Source organism: Notothenia rossii, assembly GCF_949606895.1.
Source record: "Notothenia rossii genome assembly, chromosome: 2".
NCBI lineage: Eukaryota > Metazoa > Chordata > Actinopteri > Perciformes > Nototheniidae > Notothenia > Notothenia rossii.
The window spans coordinates 84,320,973-84,348,773 of record NC_136904.1 but is presented as its reverse complement, the minus strand read 5'-3'; the positions used below and the strand labels follow the sequence as shown (position 1 = coordinate 84,348,773).

General features: G+C 40.7%; 1 protein-coding gene across 2 annotated transcripts in view; it reads right to left on the bottom strand.

Annotated features, from left to right (window-relative positions):
• The window catches only part of fgf14 (fibroblast growth factor 14), a 93,715-nt gene that overhangs the window by 5,009 nt on the left and 60,905 nt on the right, over window positions 1–27,801 (bottom strand). For both annotated transcript variants that reach the window (XM_079666467.1, XM_079666468.1), the window contains exons 2-4: window positions 19,559–19,669; window positions 18,366–18,469; window positions 54–252 (exon numbers count right to left, since the gene is read on the bottom strand). In XM_079666467.1, coding sequence (XP_079522593.1) covers window positions 54–252; window positions 18,366–18,469; window positions 19,559–19,669 — 414 coding nt within the window. The remainder of the gene's footprint in view (window positions 1–53; window positions 253–18,365; window positions 18,470–19,558; window positions 19,670–27,801) is intronic.

Genomic DNA, 27,801 nt, shown 5'->3' with positions numbered 1-27,801 from the left:
TCCTAACGATGCAGTTTTAATGTTGCTATCTAGTTGTAATCACAGTACATTACCTTCTAATGGCTTGGGCAGGAAGTGAGCAGCTGGTTTGGTTTTTTTCACCCGATTCCCCTTCATGGTTTGGCCGTCTTTATTGAGCCCTAGGAACCAAGCTCTCCCCGACTCCTGTTGTCTGTACAACATGGACGAGTAGATCACATAGTAGTTCTCAAACACGGACTCTTTGAACTTGCATTCCGCTGTAAAGAGTTCCTGCAGAGACAGACACAAGCACCAGACGGATTATAATAGGCTCTTTCACACCCAGGCAATACATGGAGGATTTCATTTGAATATAAGATGTGGTAGCCATTCCTGTGGACTCACATTAAAAATGCAAGGTTCACATTATGCAAGAATAAAACAGATTCGTAATTCATAGTTGAACTTTTATGGTGGTCACCAGGACAAATGCCACCCTTATGCATGCTCACATGTATGAGATAATGTTATGGCAGTCACAGAAACTCCTTTGCAGGTGAAACAGACTTTATACCTTCACCTGTCACTAAAAGGATTACCGCTGCAGAGTTTATCTCGCTATAACCATGCCTCAAGCCAAGCCTAATGACCTGTTCTGGTGAAATGTAACTCCCATTCTCCTCTTGGCCTTAACCTTGACATCAGATGTGGGATCACTCGTTTAGTCAATTAACTCATGTTCCAGTCGGGAAATATATATTGTTAGGCGTGACCCCAGCACCTCAGCACGGGTAATATCAGCTCTGTCTCCCCCTCCAATGTCTGCCAGAAGAATCCTTATTAAAAACAATGTAATTGGTCAAACACAAATGAGATCCTTCTACAAATCGGCCTCTGACTAACTTCTTAACTTTGTAAAAATAATGATGGAACTAATCAAATGAATCCCCGATTACACCTCAATCTGTCGGTGACAAATGATCACTGAAGCTTCACATCTCTCTCTGCTGTTGCCCATTCATCTCCAAAGCAGAAGGGTAATAAAAAGCATTTCCACATTGTCCACCCTGCCAGGCTAAAAATAAAGGCATTCATTGAGGTGTATTAATTAAAGCCTACTCATCACAATGGAGAGTTCACCACATCTGTTGTGAGCAGTTCACACTGAGCTGGCTCACAGAACTACTGACAGTGCGAGTGAAAATCCTCTGATGCATCCCGCAAGTGGTGGGCTGTCAAGGTTTGAAGCCTTAATGAAGATTATGGACCGACACAAAATAAGGAACATTCAGCGAAAACAATCAACAAACAGTATGGATTGTTTGAGATGCTTTTGTTGTATCTGGTGTCATCTTCCAACCTTAGTTCTTCTTTTAAAGTAGAATATACATATACTGTACAACCATAGCGTACAGGGTCCCTAACGAAGAAGATCTAAAATAAAGAACCTTATGGAAAGTCTTTCTATTTGTTCCTATTTTTTTTCAGCTGTGTTTCATTCCTATTGGTTAATGTGGATGGAGATTTTGCTACGAATATGGTTCTAGTCTGTGTCAATGTCTCAAAACTGATTTCTCTAAACTGACAATGACTATACAGCCACACTAGCGGCTTTGTGAGGCTGCACAAGCACAGCATAGTCACTGAGATGTATCCTCCTGGCACCATGAATTGGGCACCTGTATTTAATTTCATGGTAATAAATTAAAATGCTGAGAAATTACCATCCAAACCGAAGAAGTGGACAGGTCTGAACAACATGGCCGTCCGTTGAGAAGAGTCTAAATCTCCTGTACTGTAGCTTAACAAGATGTTATTTATGTGCCAAATACTCAGTGTTGAACACAGGATACACCATGCCATGATTATGGTGTAATTAGCCCTTTGGTGAATCATTCTAGTCAGAGCTTATCCTCCAGACAGTATTTAGCTGAAAGCAGAGCTGAGCAGGAAGGAGCGGAGAGACACTTGGGAATGGGATGAACCGTAATGAAGCTGAGAAGCCCCCGACTGTATTTAAAGTGCCCTCTCTATCCTTGATTGAAGACTCAAGGGCATTTTTTAGTAGAAGGCACAAACGCTTGATGCATAACAACAGCTAAGTTTTCACTCACATTGCAATTTCAGTGAGAAACAGTTAAAATAGGCCCCGAGAGGTCAGAGTGGAGGTCTGTTGTATGTGAGCTGTGTGTCGGGTAAATCCCACATCCTGAATTTAGTGTGTCTCGCCAGCGATTACATTAATACATCCTATTCTGCTGACAAATGTAAGGATTAGGATCAGATATTAATACTGCTTCCGTCGCAGGCCACAACAGCTGAGCGGAGACGCAGCAGACTGAGGCAATGAAAGCCTTAAATGATAAAACCCTGAGCACGAGTCTGCCTGGCATGCTTAATATCAGATAAATAAACATTCCCTCCGGAGTATGCACAGGTTCTGTCCCCATCGTTATTCATGTTATCGCTCACTTTAAGATGTATTGTGTGTCATCTGCAAGCAGCAGCTTATCAGAAGGCTACTTATAATGGTTAAGGCGTCAGAAAAGGGAGGTCTGTGTCCTGTGTGGATAGAGGACATCATATTATATTGGTACTGTACACAGAACATACATCTTGATATTGTAAAATTTCAAAGCAAACAACACAGAACAAATGTCCTAATTACACTGATTTATTCGTTAAACCTAACAACCGTTTTTTCTCTGAAAGGATGTTCAAACATGCTCTTTTCATGCTGAAGCAAACTCTGTTGCAGAGCCGATTAGAAGGCAAACAGTTCTACCTTCATGGTTCCCTGAGTTGCCTCAATGAGGTAATTAATTATACTTTTTCCTCGCCAGGTGAGCGCCACCGCAGGTTGGTTGGCTGCTGTAATTAGACACAACATTTCTATGCCGGTCCAGCAACGGCCCAGCGCTGATTACTTACACGGCACACACAAAACAACCTCGAGTCAAACTAATCATACAAGCCGGTGGCAAGGCCGTAATTGTGGCTAATCAAACGCCTTCGCACAAATGCACAAAAAATGTCTCTTTGTTTACGGAGGCAGAGCGAGTGGAGGTGGTTTGTTTGTGGAAGCATGCTCGATGTCAGTCACCATAATCAGCTTGATTTGAAGATCAGAGCAGTGAAGGCAGCTGAATTCAGACACATTGTTTGTTGATTGCATTTTAAGTATGTCAAAAATGTCAATGACAAGCTGAATGCTTTTATCATGTTCCTCCTTTATGTGTCCAAACAAGACTTATTATTTCCTTCTGTCATTGTTTTTCTTTTGAGATTAAAAGGCGTCACTTGTATGTCAAAAATTGTTGGATGTGTAAATAAGCAATTAGTAAAAGGTTTGACATGACAACCTAGTAGGTTGATGTCAATATTATCTTGGCATCCCTGTTGTGTTCCTAAATACAAATAAAAAGGTCGTTTTTGCCATATAGTTTTACCCAAGTTATAATAATATTTTGGGAAAAATATAGATGAAATCATGGCAAAAGGAGAGTGAGGCTCGGACACAGTGCCCGCTTTCACACCAGAGGCAAATCTAATAACTTTCTAGGCACCAAACGGTTGATTTTCTTCCCCCTTGGTCTCCCGCCTGGCGCTCCCCATCAGTGGCTCTCTGCTCAGGAAGTGAAGGCCATAATTGACCTTGGCCACAGACAGCGTGAGGGCCAGAACTGCTCGGCCCCACATAATCAGCCCCAGTCAAAAAGGCAAAAAGACAGCGACAGAGACAAAAAGGAAAATATGAACAATCACGTAAAAGCACGACAAAGGAAAGATAGATTAACTAATGTGGTTGAGAAGAAGGGGCAGGAATACAGTTTCCACTGAAAAATAACACGTGAAAAAGAGGCAAATGGATAGAGACAGATGGAGGGAGTGGGAGTTTGAAATAAAAAGAGTGAATAGGCTTTTAAAGACAAGCGAGCAAAGGAAGTCAATCTGAAACAAACGAATTGTGATTTCATAGCGTAATCTTAAAGGAGGTGAGAGCAAACAAATCTGGGGAGGGGGACGCACATTACCATGCAGAGTGACAGCTCACTATCCTACTGTGGAAACCAATAAATTGTTTATTAATGCTGCAAGCACAAAACCTATTAATCCATGGAAAAAAGGTCAACCTCCAGAAAGCTGAGCTGCATTCACAAGGCTAAGCCGCTCTCATATGTATCAGAGTCACGTCGGCAGTGTGTGCAGACAATGGGGGCTTCAGAGGAGCGGTCTGATTATCAGCCCAGAGGAGGAAGAGGAGACAGCGAGCAGAGGAAGAGTCATGGAGACACAGCTGGATGGATGTCTACACAGCTGGATGGATGTGTGCACAGACGGCGTACAGTTTCCCTTTTTATTTTTATTTTTTTTACCCTGAGTGATCTGTATATGACATGACTTGTGTGTGTGATGATAGGACAACTAAAGTATATAAAAAACGTCTTGCATACAAATTGCAACATGACAATAAGTTAAAGGTCTTTGAATACTTGCAACCACTTCCTTAAATGTGTATAAGCCCAAACAAATCAAATGCTGTGATTATATGATTAAAACCAAGGTTTGGATGAATATTTTGAGTATGATAGAACAAAAGCAGAGGACAGACAGACAGACAGTATCTGGCTGAGCTTTTAAGTCACAGAGACAAATGCAAACTTCCAGATAAACTGTTGCTATTGTACAGTAGGACATACAGTTTGATTAGCCTCTGGTGTGGTATTACATTAAAACTGATAATAATTATTATTACAGTATATTAAAGCAAGTATTAAAAGCCAACATATTTTCTTTTTTAATATTGCATGACCTTGCAATAAACTTTTGAACCACATTCCTTTAAATGTATTTTGCCTACTACTTTAATGAATAATGAAATGATACGTCTCTGTCTACAGATAATGAAAAAGTGTAATCTCTTCTGCCATAAAACAGTAAGCCAACACACTTTTCAGCCAAATGTACTCTAAGAAATACAGCTTCATTTGTATTCCTATCAGACTCATTTGGCACAGTCACCTTAAGAAGCTGTTGTAGCAATAATTCCCTTTTAACCCAAGGGTGCACAAATAGACAAAAAGGACTAACACCTTTAAGGTATTTGGACACCAGAAGCACTTAAGTGCTCAATAAAGTTTCCCAGGAGGTAGAGACTCTAACACTGATGCAGTAAATCTCCCCTGGCATACATACACACACGCAAACACACACACACACACACACACACACACACACACACACACACACACACACACACACACACACACACACACACACACACACACACACACACACACACACACACACACACACACATATATAAACACACACAGTCGACACTTAGAAATGCTACACAAAAGTGCTTCTATTCTCAGTGGGAAATGAACCTGTGGCATGCAAAGACTAATACAGTGACAGACTTTGTTACGAATCTGATTTTCAAAAGGTGTCTGGCTTTAATATAAATAATAAATAACACACTAACTAATTTAATCAGTGTAAATGACAACTAATTGTTTTTAGGCCAACATGAATGTCATATTTAATCAGTACAAAATGAAAACTGCATTTCAAGCAACTTAGTTTGAGTAGTAAGACAAGGAGAAAATCAAGCTAAAGCCTTATGCTAGATACACATGTCATCTGTATATGAAAACAAGTAAAATAGTATCTGATATCCAAATTCTCCAATCAACTATTCTCATTGATTACTTTTTTTCCATGTAGTGTACAACTCTCGATAACCATCAGATGAAAAAATTGTAAAAAAGGTTAAATTACTCAGTTTTGCTTTTGATATCTTGAAATGATGTGTTTCTTAATCATGTTTTTAGCGGTTTACGATAGGATTTGAAGCTGCAATGAAAGACAGCAAACAACTCCAGCCTAAACTAATTAAATCAGGTGTGATACTCAAACTGCAGGATCACTGGGGCCGGTCTGAATAAACATAGAGAGAGAGTTATTACGAAAAAATTGGCATTAGTACAATAGTAACGTTTGCAAGAGAAACAATGTGTGGCTCGTACCAAACAAAATAAATAAATAACATGACAATCGTTTATGTGTGTGTGTGTGTGTGTGTGTGTGTGTGTGTGTGTGTGTGTGTGTGTGTGTGTGTGTGTGTGTGTGTGTGTGTGTGTGTGTGTGTGTGTGTGTGTGTCCACTCTGCTGTGTTTGATTCGTAAATTGGTGTCAGATTGGTGTCATGGGAGACAGGTTTTTTCTAGATAGGCTAGTCATTTCTTGTCAGGCGAGCCAGCAGTCTGCCCTGTGCAACAATCTGACAAGCATATACTGTCTGTCACACACACCCACACACACACGCACACTAATCTATGGATGTGCAAGCACACAGCCAAATCAGTCCAAGTACACACACAAAGAAATAAATAGATACTCATAGTACAGCACAGAGTTCTGGTGTGCTTACAGATAGAAAAATGTGAGCTGTCTCTATGGAGCTGTTTCTCCCCTCCGTTTGTTCTGTGTCTGCGGTTTGTGTTGTTAACAACCTCAGGAACAGTGTCCCATTTTTTTTTAAAGTGGAAGGCACATTTCTCGTCTTTGAATATTCACTTGGTGCTGACTCTTTGTTTTTCTCAGGCTACTTCGCACTTAATCATTTTCCTCATCTCAGCTTTTAACACCTGTGAGCTATTTAACTCCTGTTTAAATCACTCACACACTTCAATGAGTGTTGGCACTGTGATTTTTTTAAGGTTCAAGTACTACAATCACAACTGTATACAGCAGTAATGAATACAAATATGAAACAGTGAGCAAACTCAAAACAAACAAACCTAGTTTCCATTATCTAGTTTCCATCTTCATTAGCTTTGAAGCATTTTTTGTGATTTGGGGCTGTAATACATTTTTGATTTGATTTGATTCTATTTACCCGTCCCCTTGTAGCTGTCAGCAGAGGCATGTCAGAGGTCGTCATGGATGTTAATATTATAAAAAAAATAGGATATAATTATTGGCAGTGGTTATAGTGCTTAATCAGAGCGTAGACTATTACTTATTAAATTACAAAACAGCTGTGTGTCCGCCAGATGTTGGAGCTACAGCGGTGAATCTGATAACCTGGACATCTGGATATAAAAAGCTATAACTGTGGTTTCTTCAAAGTGCCTGGTTTGATGTATAATAGGATTGAGGGCTTTGGTTACAGAGGCATATATTACTTTTCCTTCAGTCTTTTTTTTTGGGAGATTTGACTGCAGAGGGGCCATTTCACAGGGTCCTTCCCTCTTGAAACCCTGTTGACAGGCAGCGAGCACTCAGCCGGAGTGTGCATGAGCAGAAGACAGCAGAGGATTCCCCGACAGTCAGTCTCTCTCCGAGGATAACATTTTGCTACAGCCGAAGGACTGAGTGATTCAACCAGTCAGCCAGATAGGAACCACAAACGCAGCCGGCCTGTCCATATATTACATAGTATAATTCCTAAAGAATCATTTAGATCCAGAACTTTTCTGAATTTCCTTAGAGAGATGAGGTTCAAACAGGACTTAATCAAATGTGTTGAAATGTACAGTTCTATTAAACGTCAGCTGTGACCTCAATCCATCAATAAATCACATTTTAGGCCAATATCACAAAAAACACATTTGTCTCAGAGGTCTTTACATCATACGACATATTCTGTCCTTAGATCCTCAAAGCTGACAAGGAAATAACTTCCCAGAAAGAAACCCCATTATTCAATTAGACATCTCTCCAAGGATGGACGGATGTGTAAAAGGTGTCATGTATAAAATATTCACAACATAGATAATCAAAATGATAAAGTGAACGTATATTGAAAAGAGGTTGGATCAAGGTTGACTTCAAAAATCTTATTGGTTTCCCCACGCTTCCCCTTGTAGTGGTGTGTAGAAGACTTTACTGGACATGTTAGCTAAAACAGGAACATGTGTGCGATTAGGTTTTAATGCCCCGCTTGTGTTTTCAGAGAGCCATATAAATGTAGGCTTCCTTTCCCTGAGTGCATGTTATTGTTTTTTAGTACATAGAGATTTCTAGTAGAGTGTGCGTAGGTGTTTCACACAATAGAGACTTCTGACCTGCGGACCTCTGCTGTGAAGCTGTGGTGTAAGCACCATAACCACAAGAGCATGCAGCACAAGCGAGCATGTACGGGTCAGAGCTATTACTACTTCAGTTTACAGTACAGTGTCACTTCATCTTGCACTACTCGCAACACATCCACCTTACATGTGTAGCCCATATAATGTATATACAATATGACGTTCTTCCACTTTTTATTGACGTTTTTATTTATAGGTTTAGTTTAGGTATTCCCTGTTTAACACATGTGCATGAGAGACACTTGTTTCTCAGCTTGGACAGTGTGAAGAGCCACAGTGGAGAGAAGATCAACTTAGATTTAAGAGACGAAATTATGGATCATGATTAACAAACTTTTTGTAAAAGCTTTAACTGTTTTGATTTTGAAAACTCCAAGGGTGAAGCTTGATAAAACGTGACTTTCTATTCATGGGCGGTAATAGAGATGGTTGGAAGGTTCTTGTGGAGGAAAAGAGAGGACTGTGGCTGTAGTCGCATCAAAAGAAACTGCCATCCTACACACACTCAAACACACTCGAACGAAATGCTTGCACATATAAATATTTTACACAGGTTTGGAGACAAAGTTACTGAAAATGTGATGGTGACCCTACGCTGCCTGACATCGAGTCTGACACAAACTGGAGGCAGCACACAAGAAGCACTTTTCATTGAAAAATAACTGTATTTTGTATAAAAACAATCTCTCTTGGATATTGAAGTCTTGACCTGGGTAAAGCAATGCCTTTGCCTTCAATAGAGCCATGCTGCTATACTGAATGGCTAGAAAGACATTGTGGTGGTAATGTTTTCATTTCAAATCTGATTAAAAAAAAAAAAATTAATGTAAACGCTAAAAGGTTCTTAAGAAATGTTATCTTTTATGATTATAATTATTACCTCAGACAAACTACAGTTGGTTTAAAGTTTGCTTTGTTAGCATACAGTATGATAACCCCTCCATCTGTCTGTGGGCTTTTAAAGAATGACATTACTTTGGAACTTTGGTCGAACTCCACATAAAGAAAATAACTTACTTACACACTGGTTGAACAGATTAATCCAGATTGGCTATCTACAGTTTACAGTATATACGCCTCAACAGTGTTAGCAGGGCTATGAGTGTATGATCTCTAATCCAGTCACTGTTTGGATATTGAGTTCCCGGGGACTACTTGTTGCTTCAGGAGCTCTCATCCCTCCGCTGCTCAATTGCACATTACACTGCTCTTGAGGCAACAAGCACAAGTGTGTGTGCCATTTGTTTTTGTATGGTGCTTGACATTTACACACTGGGAAAGCAATTAGGCCAGATCTCGGGTCATTAATAAAGTGAACAGGCCAGACATGCTCTGATAGCTACTGCAATATGTACTCATGGGGAAATGACAATCATGCCATCTTTATTTCAACAAACAAATCCTCTGAGAGTCTCGCTGAGGAACAAAGATGAAAATCTGAATTCCCCGTTAGATCTGCCTACACTTCTTCTGTTTTGGCAGCCTTAGTTGAATCAGTAAAAAGGTCCTACAGGCATTGCTGTTTCAAAGTAAAATAAAATAAAACAGGCGATACAGAAAGTAAAGAGACATTAGCAGAGGGCTAAAGTTTCCAGTATTTAAATGTTGAAGATGCCAATTCAAGGTAAAAGAGGCAGATGGAAGTCATCATGGGTGAATGATTGAAGTCTGCACACCATTTTAATAACTAAAGAATGTTATTAGGAATACAGAACTTCTAAAGGAATTCCTACTAGGAAACGTTTTTCTTTGAACATAATATAACCAAAACAAACAAAATAACATCACATAAAAACAACTGGTATTGGTTGCTAGGAGATAGTGGCACTGGGGTGCATCCCAAACGATGATGGTGATCACGACTTATGACTTTTATTGGAGTTTCTACCTACGAAAATCACGACCGTTCCCAAAAGAGTACTGAAGTGATATCTCGCAAACATCACCATTTCTCCAGTTCTTACAAACAATAAGTATAAACAAAGATATAATTACAAAATGGTGTTTAGAACAATTAGAAATAGGATCAGGAAGCAGGTGCATATATTAAAGTATATCGGCAGACAACCACTGCAAATCCCTTATGAATAGATTAAAGTACACCTCAAGATTTGGTTCTTAAAAGGTATTCATAAAAAATGTATCAGATCAATAAAACACGTCCACTTTCTTTTCATCTAATAGCCACAGGTAACACAAAAAGTACTGTGCATCTGATGTATGGTTCTCCTCTTTTAATAAATTCCCATAGTGTGACTCTAAAACGGCTTTTGGTTTTGTTGGATGCTGTGTTTTTGTGTTTGTTCGAAATGATGAATGCTTTTAGCAGAAGGAGCTACTGAGGAATGAGGGTAACATGCAGACGCTGCCTGCATGCTACACTGATTATATTGACCACAGCAGGGCTTTCCCTGCCGAACACACCGCTGAGTTCCCTCTCTCTCTCTGATTCTCCATACCACCCGATGCAGTATTTGTATTCTTTCCAGTCTCCTGCTTTCCCATTAACTGTCAGCAGCACACAATTTATAGTCTTCTCCGCGGCACCCATATCAAACCAACTAACCACTGTTTTGAGTGTTTTTGGCCACTCCATTCTGATATAGATGTAAGGATTATCCCAGATGGATGAGGGATATTCAGCGTATAAGCTATAGCTGACAGATCGATTGTTGGCTTATGGCCACAATGGTAGAAAGTCAGCCCACTCGGGGAGGAGATATACGGCTAGAACATGCTTCTATAAGATACAGATCAACAACAATGAAAAACTTCAGAGATGCAGAAAGAGAGATTTGTGAGAAGCTTCCAGAGGCTTGCACAAGCTCTCTGAGCAGGCAGCAGCTACAAAGGGAAGCACATAAAGGTATGGACATTGTGTATAGCATCACAAAAGCGAATCAAGAAACTAAGGCAAGGAATCTGGTGGCTATAGCTAAAAGATGTAAGATGGAGCAGCTCATATTCATCGATAGAAATGGTATGAAAGCTCTCAAGAAAACGCTTTAAAAACAGGTCTTGTCACTTTGTTGAATTTACTTTCCTTATTTTAAAGCAAAGGTTCTTCTGTATTTTCTGTTTGTATGTGACACTGTCCCAGAGCCTGCACATTATACTTATTTGTGTGTTATTAGACACCTAAGGCTTCCTGTTTGAAATTGGTGATTAGCAAGAGTCATTTCACTCATAGATACTTAAGGTATTTCCCATTTGTAGCACAAAGTTAGAGTAAGATTAGATGGAAAAGGCTCTGCTCAATAGAGGGATTGCTTAAAGAATCTGGGGGAACTAATCCCCTCTTAATAAACAAATACGTGAAAATGTAATCAAATCAACAACTAGCACATAAAGACGATGCTGCCGCTTGCATCAGCGAATGCATCGGTGTGATTGAATGTTATTAGCCTAGAAGCTAATACATGAGCCACTGATAGGAAGGCAAGAATGAAGCAGCTGATGATAATCCTTTAAAGAAAGAAATACTGCTCAGCCTGAACTAACCCTACGCTCCTTTTACGACACAAATCCAGCAGGACTTTTAAAGGAAACTTTGCTGGAATCTTGGGGAAATTCATACAGGAAGATTTAAGAGCCTCCCACCTCCCGTATACTAAAACAGTCCACAAGGCATGTTGACTTTCTGCACTTTACAGCTTTTCATGATCCACTGTGTTTCCCCTGATGTTCCTCCAAGCACATTCACTTTGCCTGATACTGTATATCATAAATACATGTCATGTGATTTGGGAAACAGCTGCACTTGTGGACTGTATTAAATAAACAGGGGAATAGCAAGTGATTGAGGATCAGAGGGAGGGAGACATTAACAGACCTTAAGCTGTTAAAATGGAAAGAAATGGAGGACATATCAGCTCCGTTCTGAATTGACAGTATGATGTATTGTTCCCCACAGGTGAAGAAAAACACTCTAAGGGTAGACTCTGTGTTTCATGCTGGGTGACTCACCTCTGTGATGCAAACCTCTATGGAGCACCTTGAACTGACATGATATAACGATATTCAGTGTTTTTTAAAGCCTGTTGAATTTTTTTTTTAACAAGCAAAGACAGTCCATCCATTACAACGAAATGAATAACCACAGCAATAGTCAATGACTGAAGGGCCTGCTATTCTTAGCTGCCGTTGGCCGGATCAACAGTTCACCAGTCCAGCTCTGACGCTACCTCCGACCTTGTTGTTCATTAATGCAAGAAGCTGCTCACCCTGCAGCCCTTATGCCCACCACCCCTTCCCAATACTAACTCTGCATTAAAGGCAAGAAAGAGCAGCGCTTGGTGTATAATGATGCTCCCCCTACCTCAACTGTGAGCCTGACTCTCCTCCAGAGGCCAAATCATCTGAGTAATCACTATAGGTACCAGGGATTTGTGGTAATGGGAAAATGTGGGCACCCTTTTCTGCATCTGCGGTTAAACAGCCTTTTTTCTGAATTATTAAGACATAAATAAATACATCTTTTTAAAAAGCATGATGTATGTCTAATTGCATTTAGGTCGGTTTTAATCCATAAATGATGACGAATTATGCCTTTTTATATCACTTCTGTTTGGAGGGATTTGAGTTCATAGTGATGTTGCCTTCTAGGTTAACAGTGACTGACCAATGTTCAAATGATGAATTGCATTTGTTGTAGAATACGTGTTGCCAATAATCTTACTCAAATAAGAATATTATACTAAAGGTATTTCACACCTAAATGCATTAAAAGAACCTGAGAAGCTCCTGACGCCCCACCTTCACTGTGTATATCATTCCGTAAAAAATCCATGAAACTGTGAAAGAGATTCCTCTCATGGCACATTTGCAATCAACACCAATACAAAATGTTCACACAAAGCCATCTGTTGGGCATCGCTGCTGCTGCCCCCCCCCCCCCCCACACTCACACACACACACACACACACACACACACACACACACACACACACACACACACACACACACACACACACACACACACACACACACACACATACACACACACACACACACACACACACGCTCATACAAACGTGTGAACACACATGAAGAAGTGTCACAATTCTGTTGATGAATTAATATGTATGCACTTCTTACGTAACAACTAAAATCATTGTTATCCTACTATTTAAATTCTCAGTTTCTTAATTTCTCCAATAGTTTGAGGAGCTTAACAAAACAATTGAAATATTTTACTCATCTGTAATCTCATACTAAAAATGCATTTGAATATAAAAATATCATGTTTTTTCCCCTAATGAGGAGAATACTTGAGAGCTTCAACGGAAAAACGGCCAAAGAATAAGAAATGAATGGGGAGGGGGAGATATGTAAAACCCAAATCCAAGGGACTCGTAGCTTTTGAAAAGACTCTTGGTTTCACATCACCGAGTTCTGAATAAGCCGCTCCTTTCTTTTCTTTCATGCACTTGCACTTTCATTTTCATACTGATACAAACTGAGGCAGCCCTCGCATAGAGCTCCTTGGAGCTTTCACATATAAGAGATGCCCTCCGTCTTCTGTGTTCATACCGCTGATTATACAGCCTCTAAGGGAATCTAAAGCCCGGGCACTGCCGCAGATTGGTCCTCTCAAGGATTTCATTTTTCCAAAAGGACCACTCAAGTGACGTGGCAAGTCAATTTGACAATCATGAAAGGTAGCGCTAACAAGTGCAGACTCCAGATAAAGAAAGGCTGCAGTGAGAGACTCAGTGAAGAAAGGACTGGGGAACCAGCTCTCCAGAAAACCAGCCGACCATGAAATGCCAAACCTTTACACTGGAGAGATGGTAGGAGTCTGTCAGCAGGACAGGAAAACAACAAAAAAATCCACACAGGGGAGTTGCATTTTTTGGCAACACAATTTCATCATATGTAACAAAACTTTACAATCCAAAACTTCCTTGTTTGCCTTTCAGGGGATTTTAAATCACAGTCCCTGCAGAATAATTAAAGTTGTTATGTTTGTTCTCATTTTAATTTGTCTGGTTTTAAATTCTATTACAGCTTTCTAAAGACTTCCATGCACCGGGTCTCCCCTATCTTCTACAGCAAGCCTAAATAAAGTCCTCTCCCTTCATTTCATTTCAGAAGAAAGGCCTGCTCCAGGGAGGAGCCTGGAGGAGAAATTAGCGGGGAGTTTATTGGCTCGGATACAAAAGGAGCAGATTAAAAAAGGGTTGAGATGATTGAACTCCCCTTTATTCGGCGGTGTGCCCTTTGTGCCAGGCCGACAGTCACTTTGAGGCTATCTCTGTCATTGGAGCCGCACGCTGCGCCTCGGGTGCCGCGCACAAAGGAATATGATGCACTACCAGGCCTTCAATGGGCTTTCCATCTATGGGGCACACTCCCTTTAATTCACCTCATCTGTTCAAAAAATGGAGTGTCACCCATTATCAAAACCCCTCATCGCAGTAAAAGCCCTAGTAATGTATTATTGTGACAGAATAATAAGTGAACCACTGAATTCTATTTAAATCATCTGAAAGGAGCGCACGTCAGACAAAGGTTCTTGATCTGGTTAGTGGGCAATTGTTTTTAAACCAAGTGAAAGAAAGATGCAATTTGTTTTTTTGTTAAATACTCACCTGTTGTTTGAATAGCGATAAGGATTTGTTGTATGATTTACAATTGTACATGTAATACGGAGTTGGTGAAGCAAAGTAAATATTGTTTAAGCCTCCACCGTTCATTCATATATCCATGTTTATATTGATTTTAGAAATGTTTTCATGATATAAAAGACAAATGACACACCACTCTAGGAGGAAGATGGCCAATCAGTGTTGAATCCTGCGATTCTCTCCAACTGATGAATGTCCAAGTGCTATCATCATCCCTTTTTGCAACCTTTTCTTCTTTTTATTCTCTTTTTTTGGCTTCTGCCCCAGTATAAGTCATTAGGCGCGTTCACACCAAGTACTTTTCCCACAAAGGTTCCTGAGAACTCTTTAGTTCTGATGAACTAAGTACAGACCGCGTTCACACCGGAAATTAGTTCCTGGGGATGGATTAGGCAAATGAAGCCGCTGACGTCACTTCTTCTTCTTCTGCTTTGGGTTTACTGGCAGACCGCAAACCACTTCACGGCGTATACTGCCACCCAAAATCCCCGGTAGAAGCTGCTGGGACTCCCAGCAGCTTCTACTGAAGCCTTCCGAGTAAACGGCCAGAACGCCGACACCTCCTCATCTCCCATGTTTTATTTTGTGTTGCCATGAGTTAGTCTCTCTGCGTTTCTGCGCTGGGCTAATGCTAATGCTAATAATGCAATGGGAGGATAATAAAATGGCGGCTTCAGAAAAGTTTTTGGGAATTTGACGGGGCGTGGTTTGCATTCCGCCCAGCCAATCAGACACAGGAACCTTTTTCTCCCACGAAAGTCCCTGCTCTCTTGCAGGGACTGAAAAGGGGGTAAAAAAGGTTCTCTAGAACTAATTTAGTTCCTGGGACTTTTTGGTGTGAACGCAACTAAATCGTAGTTCTCAGGAACCTTTGTGGGAAAAGTTCTTGGTGTGAACGTGCCTAATACCACAAAATACATGTATTTTCATAAAAAATCTCATCCATGCTTCCTTCTAACTTGCTTGAATACACCTCGCTGTGAAAGTGTGCTAGTAAAACATTTAACATCAGCGGGTGTTGTTGGGTTAGGGGTTAGAATAAAACAAATAAAATATAGCCAATTCTAACACTGATGGTCTCCTTTGGCAAGTAATATAGAGGCATCATGCTACATTGAGACTGCTTCATAACCAATTGAAAAAATCCTTGAAGTAACTTGAATACAAAATAACTTGGCTTCAGGGAAATGAGGCCATAATAAGACATTTTCCATTAAAAAAGGCTGTTTTTCGCAGCGTTTCCAGACAAACTACCAACTCCAAAGCATTAATATAACCTTCAAATTAGTTACTGAAGATGTAAGTGCACAACAATCAAATACCTTTAATGGATGGAAAAGGTTGAGTGCCAGAGCCCTGCTTGCTAAAGAACAGAGTGATAATGGGAGGAATGGTTGCATCTTGCTCACAGAGGAGAATAAAAGAGGCAGGAAGAAGGGGGAGGAGGAGATGAAGGAGGATGAAGACCATCTTACAAGGCTGCCATTACCGGAGTAAATCACACACTAAGGAGCAGAAAGAGACCTTTGGGTGGGTGGCTGGATAGTCGAGGTCTGATCAGAGCCTCCATTAGCACAGAAATAAACTGCAAATGGAGCAGGGGAAGTGAGGAGCAGGGTAAACTGTACTAAAGAACACTTTGACCTGACCTGCTCAACAAGACCCACTTCACAGCACTTCTACTTGGATTAGTCATGTCCAACACTTCATGATTAAGGTCTCTGAATCAACATGATCAAAGCAACAAACACCGCTTCAAAAACGGGCTTTAAGATCGCTTGAATTCCAATTAGCAGTAGCGTTTATCAAAAATAACGTCGGTCTAGCAATGAACACTTGAAGTTGAGTTTTCACAGCAACAACTGTCAGTTTATTACAGAGAAACCCAACCATTAGTTATCAACTTCTATGATTCAAAAAGTAGAGGAACTAGAGTACATACGTAGATTTCATTCTTAATCTGAAATGTATCATTATGCTTTATGTGCCATTTTGTAATATCTAATGTCTGTTTTTCAAATCGAGAGAATGATAGCTTCTTTGTGTGTTGTGCAGACAGATGGATCCATAGATTCATTAATTCCCTGCTGTGCCTCTCCTTAACAATATCCATAGGATTCTAGGTCAAACCTCCTTAAATGAATTCATTTTCCAGGCTTAAGTCAAGCCGTGATTAAGCATTAGAGAATTCCTATGGAATACCAGAGCATACAGTAAGAGAGGAAGCCCCTCCAAACCTCCCGGGTAATAAAGGAAGGAACGGATGGTAAATCCCTGCTCTGCGCTCGGAGGATTAGGAACATGAGGACAGCAGCAGGAGAAGAGACAGTGATTCTGATGGATACACCTGTCTGAGAACAGGGCAGCACTCCCAATTTTCCTCTAGCTCACATGTTTCAAACTCAAGGCCCGGGGGCCAAATCAGGCCCGTGGTAGATTTAATTTCGGCCCGCAGGATCATTTTGAATTACTATTAGATCTGGCCCGCCGTTATATTGCACGCACACCTGCACTTTTTTTCTTGAGACAACAGGGCATGTTTGTTTTTTTCTTTGAGGGAAATTGTTTTTTTGAAGCTGTTGTTGGCCTGTGGGAAAATGTAATCATAAGAAATGACTCTGGAAAAGCTGAAGATAGAGCCATAAGAAATGAATGCAACTGATTATTTAATGTTTAATGCTGTTTTTATAGGCAATAATTTAAGCTTTGTTAGTTCCAGGTTTAATATGTGCAATAAATTCATTTCTATACGTTTTGCAATAAACATTGAACCAGTCCGGCCCTCGACTAGTACCAATTTCTTTATTTTGGCCCACTGTGTATTTGAGATTGAAAACCCCGCTCTAGCTGATTGATTTGAATGACCGGGAGAGGAAAGGCGGAGGAATGAGACTAAAAAGCCTCTGAGGAGGGTCTTATCACCCGTTGGCTGTCTAACCCACAGAAGAACTAGCTTATTTTGAACAGTCAATAAGAGTGGTTGAACACATAGTGAAACAGAATGGCTGCTCATCAAATGTCCCAACTCTTGTCAAACAGCTCTGATTACTTTACAATTACTTTATTGTTAACATAATGCTTAATGTATTTGTCACAACATCTTAATCAATCGCACAAACATTCTTATAAATACATATCAAAAGATTGTTAAGTTCAATTGTATTCTGAAATAGCACGAAAGCAGTCCCTATGAACTATGTGTTCCTCCTGAATGATGTCCTCTAATGTAAATGCTTTTTTTTTTTTAAGGAATGAATCTCTCGAGGCATTTAGCCTGATGCATTTAGCCGGATGGATAGAAATCTGTCTGGATGCATTTCAGCTTAATGGGATCCCTAACCTTCATTGAAATGTAATTATCCTAGTGCAAATGTGCTAAATAAGTCCCTTATTGAAAAAAGATGTCTTTCCGGCAGTTAAAATGTATCAACATCTTTATTGGAATCACTGTTTTTGTACTTAAAACACACATATAGAAAAAATATGTCAAGGCCTATACACAACAAAGGCCCTTATGTATAAACATAATCAAGAACATTTTCAAACATGCTCAGATATCTTGACAAGAGAATAAAATTGAAAATTAGAATAGAAAATAATATATTAAAATAGAATAGGAAACAATTAAATAGAATAAAACAGAAAATATTAAAATAAAATAGAATAGCCCACTTACTGATGTGTACAGATGACCCTCCCCGTTCATGGCGATGTATAACCCTGTCTTCACGGACTGTATGGCGACAACTCGGAGGCCCACAGGAATAAGGTTGAACAAAGCTGAAAAACACACGTGAACAGGCAAACACGCAAATACGTAAAAATATCAGCAAACATTACCATAAAAATACCTAACCATTAATCTAACATTAAAGACACTTTAACATTGTTGTGTAATTCATCATCTGAACGCAAGCTGCTTGTCATTAATGCTCTTCGAGGCTTAGATAATACAAATGCTAGCTAAGGTAATCTATTACTGTAAGATGAATTGAAGCATGGCTGATGAACGTGACTAGCCTAGCATAGCCGTAGCCACCCGGAGCTACCTGAGAAGTAGCTGTAATTGTTGCCAGACCTAATAGGCCTTTTGTTGTCCTCAGGACTGGAAGGTAATGGATATGGTTTGTAGTGGGGACAAAAAAAAAGTCCTGGCCTTGTCTTTGACATTAGGTGTGTGTGCATAGGAGACTCTGCTGACCCTGTAAGTGATTGATATTGGCAGGTTCGGAGGCTTGGGGAAGGCTGAGAGAACTACTGCGTGACCATTGGTTTTTGTTGGCTCTCTGCCAATTTAAAAAAATGTCAAACTCAATGTGGAGCAGTCTGTGCCAACGCTTGATCTGATCTTGTAGTTTTAATGATATAATTTGTCTCTTGTTTGTTTTTCCATCTCTTTCAATAAGTCAGAATCAGATGTGACATGTGCCAAATCTCCTCATGCTGACAGGAGTAAGTGACACAATGTGGAGTGTCAGGCTAACGTTAGCACCAAGCACTGGAATCAAATTAACCACCTAGCCTGGAGCCCTAGAGGAGCTGTGCCAGAACAAGCTAATAATACCCCTTTCTGCCTGTTAAGCCGACTGTTTCCTGGTCCACTTTCCCTCTTAGAGGAGGAGGGTAAATCTGTGTGATATTATAGCTGCCACTTAAGAAGACTCTTTGGCTCCGAAGGCTGACAAATGAGCCTTGCACCGAAAAGGATAAATCTAGGAAGTTAGCAATGTCAAGCCTTTGTGCTCAAGCATAAGATTCAAAGTAACTTTTCCAAAGTGTCCTCTGCTAGAAATTCTTCTAAACTTTCTTGACGCCTGAAATGTTTTTGATCAACTGTAGAAGCCAAACATACACTCAGATGGTACTCACAGGAATTACTGCTGTCATCTTTGGTCCCATCAAGAGAGCCATCGGGGTTCATTTGCAAGTAGTATCCCTGCCTGCAATATAACCTGGTCACTATACCCTTGAGCTGGGGATCTGCAGGAGACAAAAGGGAGACAAAACAGACAAACATCAGTAATTAGTAGTTTGATGAAAAGCTCAAACCAACCAAATTCAATTCAATAGATTAACTTATTTCTTTAAAGGTCCATGTCATGCTTTTTGGTTATTACCCGTCCCCTTGTGTGTTATGTAGCTTGTTATGCATGTAAATGTTATGCAAAACAATAAAACAGAGAAAAGACCTGTCTATGCTGCCCCATAACACCTCGTTGGAGATTTCTCTTTTTCTTCCTGGGCACAGTGACGTATTTGGGTGTAGTGACGTAACGTAACGGCTACGCGGATTGGTCCAAATGGACCAATCCGCGGACTCCCTCACACACACACACTCAATCTTTTCTCAGCTGCAGCTCCGCCGATTTCTCCTCCCTGAGACGGCGGGATGTGGCGGGGCTGTGAGTCTGTGTGTGAGCAAACACACAAACTCCCAGCCAGGCTGCGGGTGTGTGTGTGTGTGTGTGTGTGTGTGCTCGGGCTGGTTTCGGGCTGGGTTTCGCTTTGTCTCGCTGTCTCGCAGACGGCCACTGTGCTCGCAGGGAGGGGGGGGCAGGAACTCCAACAAGCCGTTTAGGACAGAGAGTGAATACACACTATACAGACATGCTGTATGAGAAACCAATGTTAAAATCTATTTTAGTATACCTCAACAATGGAATTATGACCAGTAGAAATGGCCATGACATGGGACCTTTAATATAACACTATCATCGTTGTTTTCAGAGAGGTTTTCAGAGAGATTTGGCAGAAAAACGCCATGAAATACAGTGCAGAACTACGTTACAGTGACTCCTGTGTAGGATCTCACTGCCAACTTTCTGGGCACAAAAGCCCTGCCCTGCTCAGAGAGAGGCCATCCAATTATAGGCAGCAGAATTAATCTGCAGTCGCCCGACTCCCATAATGAACCCAACAGCACCCTCTCTGGGTCCTTAGAGTGTTAGATGAGAAAAAGCCTCTGTGCTCTGTCCCTCCAATATGACCCAACAGGGGAATTAGCCAAAAAGCTACAGTAAAAACATCACTGCTGCAGTTTAATTCCACTGCAGCTCAACCAGAATTGCTGCAATTTGGTTGGCATTTTGTGGATGTGTACTAACACAGTATTACAAAAATGGATTCAAAAATGGAAGACATAAAAGGAACATGTTTAATAATTCTGCCAGTCTATGTGGGGACAGTGTGATGTCTCTGGAAAAGTATAGCTTGTGCTCAAAGCACTGCAACAGTATTATTTTCCTTTGGGTGTACGTGTGTTGAATGTTTACCATCAGCCCTAGTCTTATTGTAGAGACAGCCATCACACTAGATTTCATTCCAAGAAAACCCTGGGGAGGAAGACAATCAACTTCACCTGAGCCTAAATCTGCTTCTTGCAAGTAACTGTGTGTGTGTGTGTGTGTGTGTGTGTGTGTGTGTGTGTGTGTGTGTGTGTGTGTGTGTGTGTGTGTGTGTGTGTGTGTGTGTGTGTGTGTGTGTGTGTGTGTGTGTGTGTGTGTGTGTGTGTGTGTGTGTGTGTGTGTGTGTGTGGGTGGTACAGAGAGAGGGAGAGAGAGAGACAGAGAGAGAGAGAGAGAGAGAGAGAGAGAGAGAGAGAGAGAGAGAGAGAGAGAGAGAGAGAGAGAGAGAGAAATAAGCGAGCATGGCCACAGAGGAGAACTCAAGAGGTCTTGCTGAGGGCAGAGAACTCAAGAGGTCTTGCTGAGGGCAGAGAACTCAAGAGGTCTTGCTGAGGGCAGAGAACGGTTGTTTCTTTCTGTCCGTGTACCGCTCGGGGCAGTCTCTTCTGAAATGGCTCTGCTGGTTGATGGCATTATGTCGTTCTAAGACCTTTGCCTGCTGCCTGAAAAGGGAAGAAAATGCCTCTCTGCCGGTATTTCCGAGAAATACCACTCTAAAGGCATTCAACAGCGCTGCTTTGTTGCCTCACGAGAACAATGAAAAGGTGGCTGAGGCAGAATGTGTGTCAGAGTTAGTCTGAGCCGCATTGAGCAGGATGACAGGAGGATGACAGTATCCTCCTGGGCCATAATAGTTCTCAGATGTATGGCAAGAAAAATGTCAATGTAAGGACATCATGTTTTCTCTGTGTTTAATTCATGGTGAACTCTGAGCCCAATGTGAAACCTGTAAATGTCTTGTTTTGTTCAACAGCCCAAAGTAATTATATTCAATCTAGAAATGTGAGAAATCCTGACAGGGGCTAGATCCAAGACATGTGTGTTTGATCAATTACGTTAAAAACTCCTGATTGGCTTTCATGATGATGTTTAGTTGACAATTTGTGGATTTAATATAATCCAGAAACAAACATTTATAAGGAATAGAAAACAAGTTTATATTAATAAAACTACAGTACATGTGGGTTCATGTTGGGAGGCCTCTGAAAAAATCCTTCATGTTTTTAAACTGTGCAATCATTTTCATTATTTTCTTTCTGTGCAGTAATATTTTAATCTGCAAATAATTTCATTTCTGTTCTTCATATGTCAGACATCATCTTGCCTGAAAGAGATGTAACCTACCAAGAAAGTGAGAGTTGGAGAAAAAAAACTGAATTCAAATGCACAACCATTGCTGTATCATCATCAAGACCAGCCACTTCTGTATAATAACTATTTAACTTCAAGCCACTAACTATGTACTGTAAAGAGAGGAGCATCATAACAATGGAAAGAACTAAATTCCTTAATTCATCAAGTTTAGGAGGGCAGAGACCACACAGTATATAACCTCAATTTAAAACCCCAATTCTAACATGAAAACAACGTCACAAAAACACGCCCATGGCATGCAACTTTGCACACACATTTTCTCATGGATTTTCGATGACTAGAATTCTCTTGAACAAATCTGTGGAGACACACAATTGGCTAACCCTGCGATCGATTAAGGACTTTGATCGGCAGCTTTTAAACTATGTGTGGCACTGAGATTGATCTTGAACACAGATCCGTGGGGGGCAATCTGTTATAATTAAAACTGCAGAACTGGTCACTGGCTGTGTGAATACAATACTGTGTGTGTGGTGTGTGTGTGTGTGTGTGTGTGTGTGTGTGTGTGTGTGTGTGTGTGTGTGTGTGTGTGTGTGTGTGTGTGTGTGTGTGTGTGTGTGTGTGTGTGTGTGTGTGTGTGTGTGTGTGTGTGTGTGTGTGTGTGTGTGTGTGTGTGTGTGTGTGTGTGTGTGTGTGTGTGTGTGTGTGTGTGTGTGTGTGTGTGTGTGTGTGTGTGTGTGTGTGTGTGTGTGTGTATATACTGACTTGCTCTCCCTATGGAACACAGCCAACAAACCATGATTTATAGCATGTTTAGAGCCAAGTTTACCTACAAACTCACACACACACTCACACACACACAAACACACACACACACACACACACACACACACACACACACGCACGCACACACGCACACAGAGACACACACACAGACACGCACACACGCACACAGAGACACACACACAGACACACACACATTTCCCTGAGGTTTCGAGCTACAATATTTCTGAACTGAACTCTGTAACAACTTGGCTAATTTATCAAATTGAAGAAAATACCATTTTAAAGACATAACATAACAAAATAATCAATGAAATATCTTTTAGTGATACAAGGGCAATTGTTGATAAATAATCAGGTATATAATATACTAAAGTATTATCTAACTCTCTGGGGTGTCTGGGGTGTCTGAATGAATGCATCTTGAATTGAATCGTGACCTCAAATACTCAGCACATCATTTATGACTAACGGTTACACGTCAGATATATATGCTTGAGAATACATTCATGTGACTAATGGCTTTTGTAATTTGGGATTTTTGTAAAGCTGGCCAATCATTGATGCAATTCATGTTGAAGGTCAAACTCACTCATGGACAATTGATCAAATGTTTCCTGATGGATTTGAGGTAATTTATTTTCTTGCCAACCAGAGTCTATTGAAGGTTTCCCATTACTTACATCAGAGAGCCTGCCCTAATATATTGTGCATTGTGTATAAAATATTGTGTAAGATAAATGAGTAATAAGTCAGGCAGTTTATAAGATCGAAATGATAGAAACTGAATTGCCTTATAAAGTATGACAAAGAGAATATCATATAGGGAGAAAAGTACACAAAGATAAGAAGACAAATATTTCTGCAATGACACAGCATTTTTAGTTTGGTCAGACAAGCTTGATATAAATGTATGCTCTGTTAAGAAGAACTGCTTTGAAAATGTCTCAGTGGAATTCCCTAAGTCGAGAATGTCCTTGGCTCACTCGCCCTCTTTCTCCTGCTACTCATTGTCTTTTTTTCTGCATTTTGTTCCCTCGTCTGTCGGTCTGACTGCCTGGCTGTGTAACCCAGTGACACATCCACGCTGTGAATCACCTATGGAGCATGCAGCCTCTAGTGCAGTTTGACTTCTACCCGTTTCACTTGTAGTAGTTTTTACAACAGAAGCATTGTATGTTTCTGGATGCTATGTATTAGTTTCTGGGAAACAGAGTGGTTTGGCAGCAGCAGGGGGTTTCCTTCGTAAACAACAAACATCAAAACCTTAAGATCTCAAATCGGGTTGTTCTGCAGCAGAAGGTCCTCAGAAAGGTTTTTATTAAAATGTATTTTATTTTCATAAACGGCCTCCCTACAACCCCTTCCCTCACTCATTTTCTGTTCTGTCATTTCTCTGTTTGTGAGTGTTTATGCAAAAACACACATGTTAGGATCAGTTCAAAGCAAACACACACACACACACAGACACACACACACACACACACACACACACACACACACACACTCACGGTCACAGCTGCAGCAGCAGTTGTAGACTGCTGTCAGCCCTGCCCTGTCTGACCCACTTTGGATGTTTCTAGAATAGGAGAAGGGCTTTTCCAGCGTGCAAAGGACAAACCCATTCATGTTGCTTCTGTTGCCATGGAAAGGTAGAAGCAAGGGGAATATACAACGCCTTTCCAATTCTCTCATATCAACAACATCTCTGACATCTCAACAATTACTCATCTGATACAGTCAGACGCTGACGCACTGCTGTGTACCGTAAACACACCCCTGAATAAACAGCCGCGGTGCAGGAAGGCATTTATCTCAAATAGGTCTCTAGATCATGTAAACTAATCTAATGATCCGATCTATGTAACATGATCTGATGATCTATGGATCTAATCTAGTGAGATAATTAGAGCCAGAGCAGTGAGATGATGGGCTAGCCCCAGCTGTATGTGCCCATAGCTCACCGTTTGTGTGTAATAGGATTTACAACTCAGATCTAATCCCTTAAAAATCTGTGATCACTGGCTCTGCATCTGCTATCAAAATGAATGGAGGATTCAAAATTAAAGCCGATATGACGGAGAAAACACAAGGCGCTCCAAGCATATTCCCTCAAGTGCTGGAGGACTGGAAACCACATCTGTGCATTCTAATGAACGCCAAAGAACACACTTCATTTTTTAAAAGTGTGTTGTATATCTAGTAGAGATGTTAAGATTCACCGATTCGCATCGGTGCACCGGCATAAACGTTCAAGATGCGAGTGCACCGGTTGAAAGAGTGCACATCGGCTACAGTTTGGGTTGAACTCGCGATGCATCGATTGCGTAGCGTCTTTGCATCGGTAAAAAACCGATTCATTCATATAAAATCCCCTTATCTTGTCAACGTTCAGCAGAGTCGATCTTTGATATTTGCTTCGCCACTACGGAGAACGAGAGTCTCAGTTATCAACACACACGGAAGTTGAGGAGAAAGAGAAACACAGCGCACCGACAAATACCTACAAATCAAACGTTTGGCAACACTTCGGATTGTTCAAGAAAGACGGTGTAATAGTCATTTATGCTATATAGTTGACCGCAGGTCATGGAGAGTAATAAGGTATCCGTAGACCTTTGTATGAGGTATCTTTATTACTTAACAGGTCTACAGCCATGATAAATAGATCCGTCCTAGATGCGGACTTGCATACACACAGTATCACTCCGCAGCCGCACCCCATCAGTAACGTCCTGATGGTATATGTGCGCGGCACTATTTACTACAGACGGTCAACTTGAAAAATCACTCGCAAATTGTTAACGATGCCGAGCCGCTTTAAAGTACACAAGTAGTACGAGGAACTTAGCGACGCACATAAAGAGGCGACATGGGGTCTGCGGCTGAAAAGAGAAACCTGAAAGTGAGACATATGAGTTAAATCACTCAGTGAGGTGTTCTGTCAGAGAGAGGTGTTTAGCTTACAGCAGCCTGTGACGGCCAATAATAATTTAAATGTCTTCCTTACTGTAAGCAGTTATGAAATACCTGTTTGTGAAAGGTTATTTGTTTTCTTTATTGTTCAGATAGAAACCACTGCTTTCTGCTCACTGGTGAGTTAGCCTCTGAGTGTTAAGCACATCAGGCTGGCAGCTGTATGGGCATTGCTCTATTGTAGCTGTTATTTGCACATTGTTAATCATGAGCAATGCATCCTTACATTGTTTAACTGTGAGGTGTTATACAATTGTACTCTGGAGAGCTTTTAAAGGTAAAAAAAATAAACGGCATGATGGGATGTGCAGTACCAAATATGTAAAGCACTTTTTTGTTAATGTATGATTTGCTGCATAAGGAATAAAACAAAAATCCTCTGTCGTACCATATTGAAGTATCATTATTTTTGCATCGTGTTGAATCGCATCGTATCGCCCCGAATCGCATAATGTTGAATCAAATCGTATCGAACTGTATCGCAACAGGGGTGAATCGTATCGTATCGCATCGCCTGGTGTTTCAAAGGTATCGTTAATGTATCGTATCGTGGCAACGTATCGAGATGCGCATCGCATCGGCCTCAGTGATGGAGATGCACATCCCTAATATCTAGGTCTGAAGAGCTTGTCATAATAAAAGCATTTAAGATTAGGATGATTAATATAGTTTTTTGATGGTTTGGACACATTTTCTTTGAATTTCACCAATATGCTCTGGCTTGAAAACACCATTTGTGTCACTGCCAATCAATATAGCCCATAACAATAGCTAATCTAGATTCTCAGGAGATCAATAAGCAAAGCCAAAGGGAATACTGGTGTTAGAGACACTTCTCCTCCCTCATCTCGACAGATCTCAGTGAAAATCTGTGTTACTTTGATATATAATCATAGTATTGAAGTTCTGTTCTCTGCAGGCTCAGCTGTCAAAGGGAAGTCAAATGCCTCTTTCACATGGGGTATGAACACAACTTTGTATGTGATCAATAATCGTATATGATGTGTGGTACATTAAACTTTATTCGCTCACAAAAAGAAAACTCTTTCCTGGGGGCGATATTAAATCAAGCACACCCAAAAAGCCATTAGTCTTCTTAAGCTGTGTGCTCTTGTGATTCTACGGTGAATTAGAGAAAAGAAAGGGAAGAAGGGAGAGAAGAAACGTGTGCAAAGAGGTGTGGAGGGGTGAGGAGAGAAACAGTGGTAAGTGCAGTATTTTCAAAGGAGCCCCCTGACAGAAAAGCCTGATATCACTCGGTAAAGATTTTTCCTAATTATCATTTGAGGGTAAAATTAATGGACTATATTCCCATTAGGCCTCTAACAACAAATAACTCAAAATTAAAGCATGAGAAAACAGAGAGGATGCCCTGTTTTCTGACTACAGCTTCAAAAATGTGGATTAAAAAATACTCCCTTTAGAACGGCTTTCTCCATTATTTTTATTTTTATATAGTTGGGATTTGTTCTCATCTTGCAGACAGCAGGCTCGTGCTTTTTAAAGCCTAACGACACATTTGACCAACACTTGTGCTGGCACTGTTGCTGTGGATTAACATAACTATTCTGAGGCTCAGGGAGGCCATAAGTGGCTCTATAAAATGGCCGTTGCAGGTGTGATGTGCAAGTCAACTTGGCCTCCACATGTCTGACTCAGTATTCTATTTAAAGCAGCTCCCAATTGTCCACAATTAAATGCTTAAATAGTTATACACCACACTCAAAAAGGCCATCTTACAAAGCCTGTTATGTTTTTTTGTCTTTTGCCCTGGCCAGACATTAATTCCCTGACCAAATGACAGCATGGTCTGTCAACACCTCAGCTGTGGGGCTGCTGAACGCTGGTAATCAA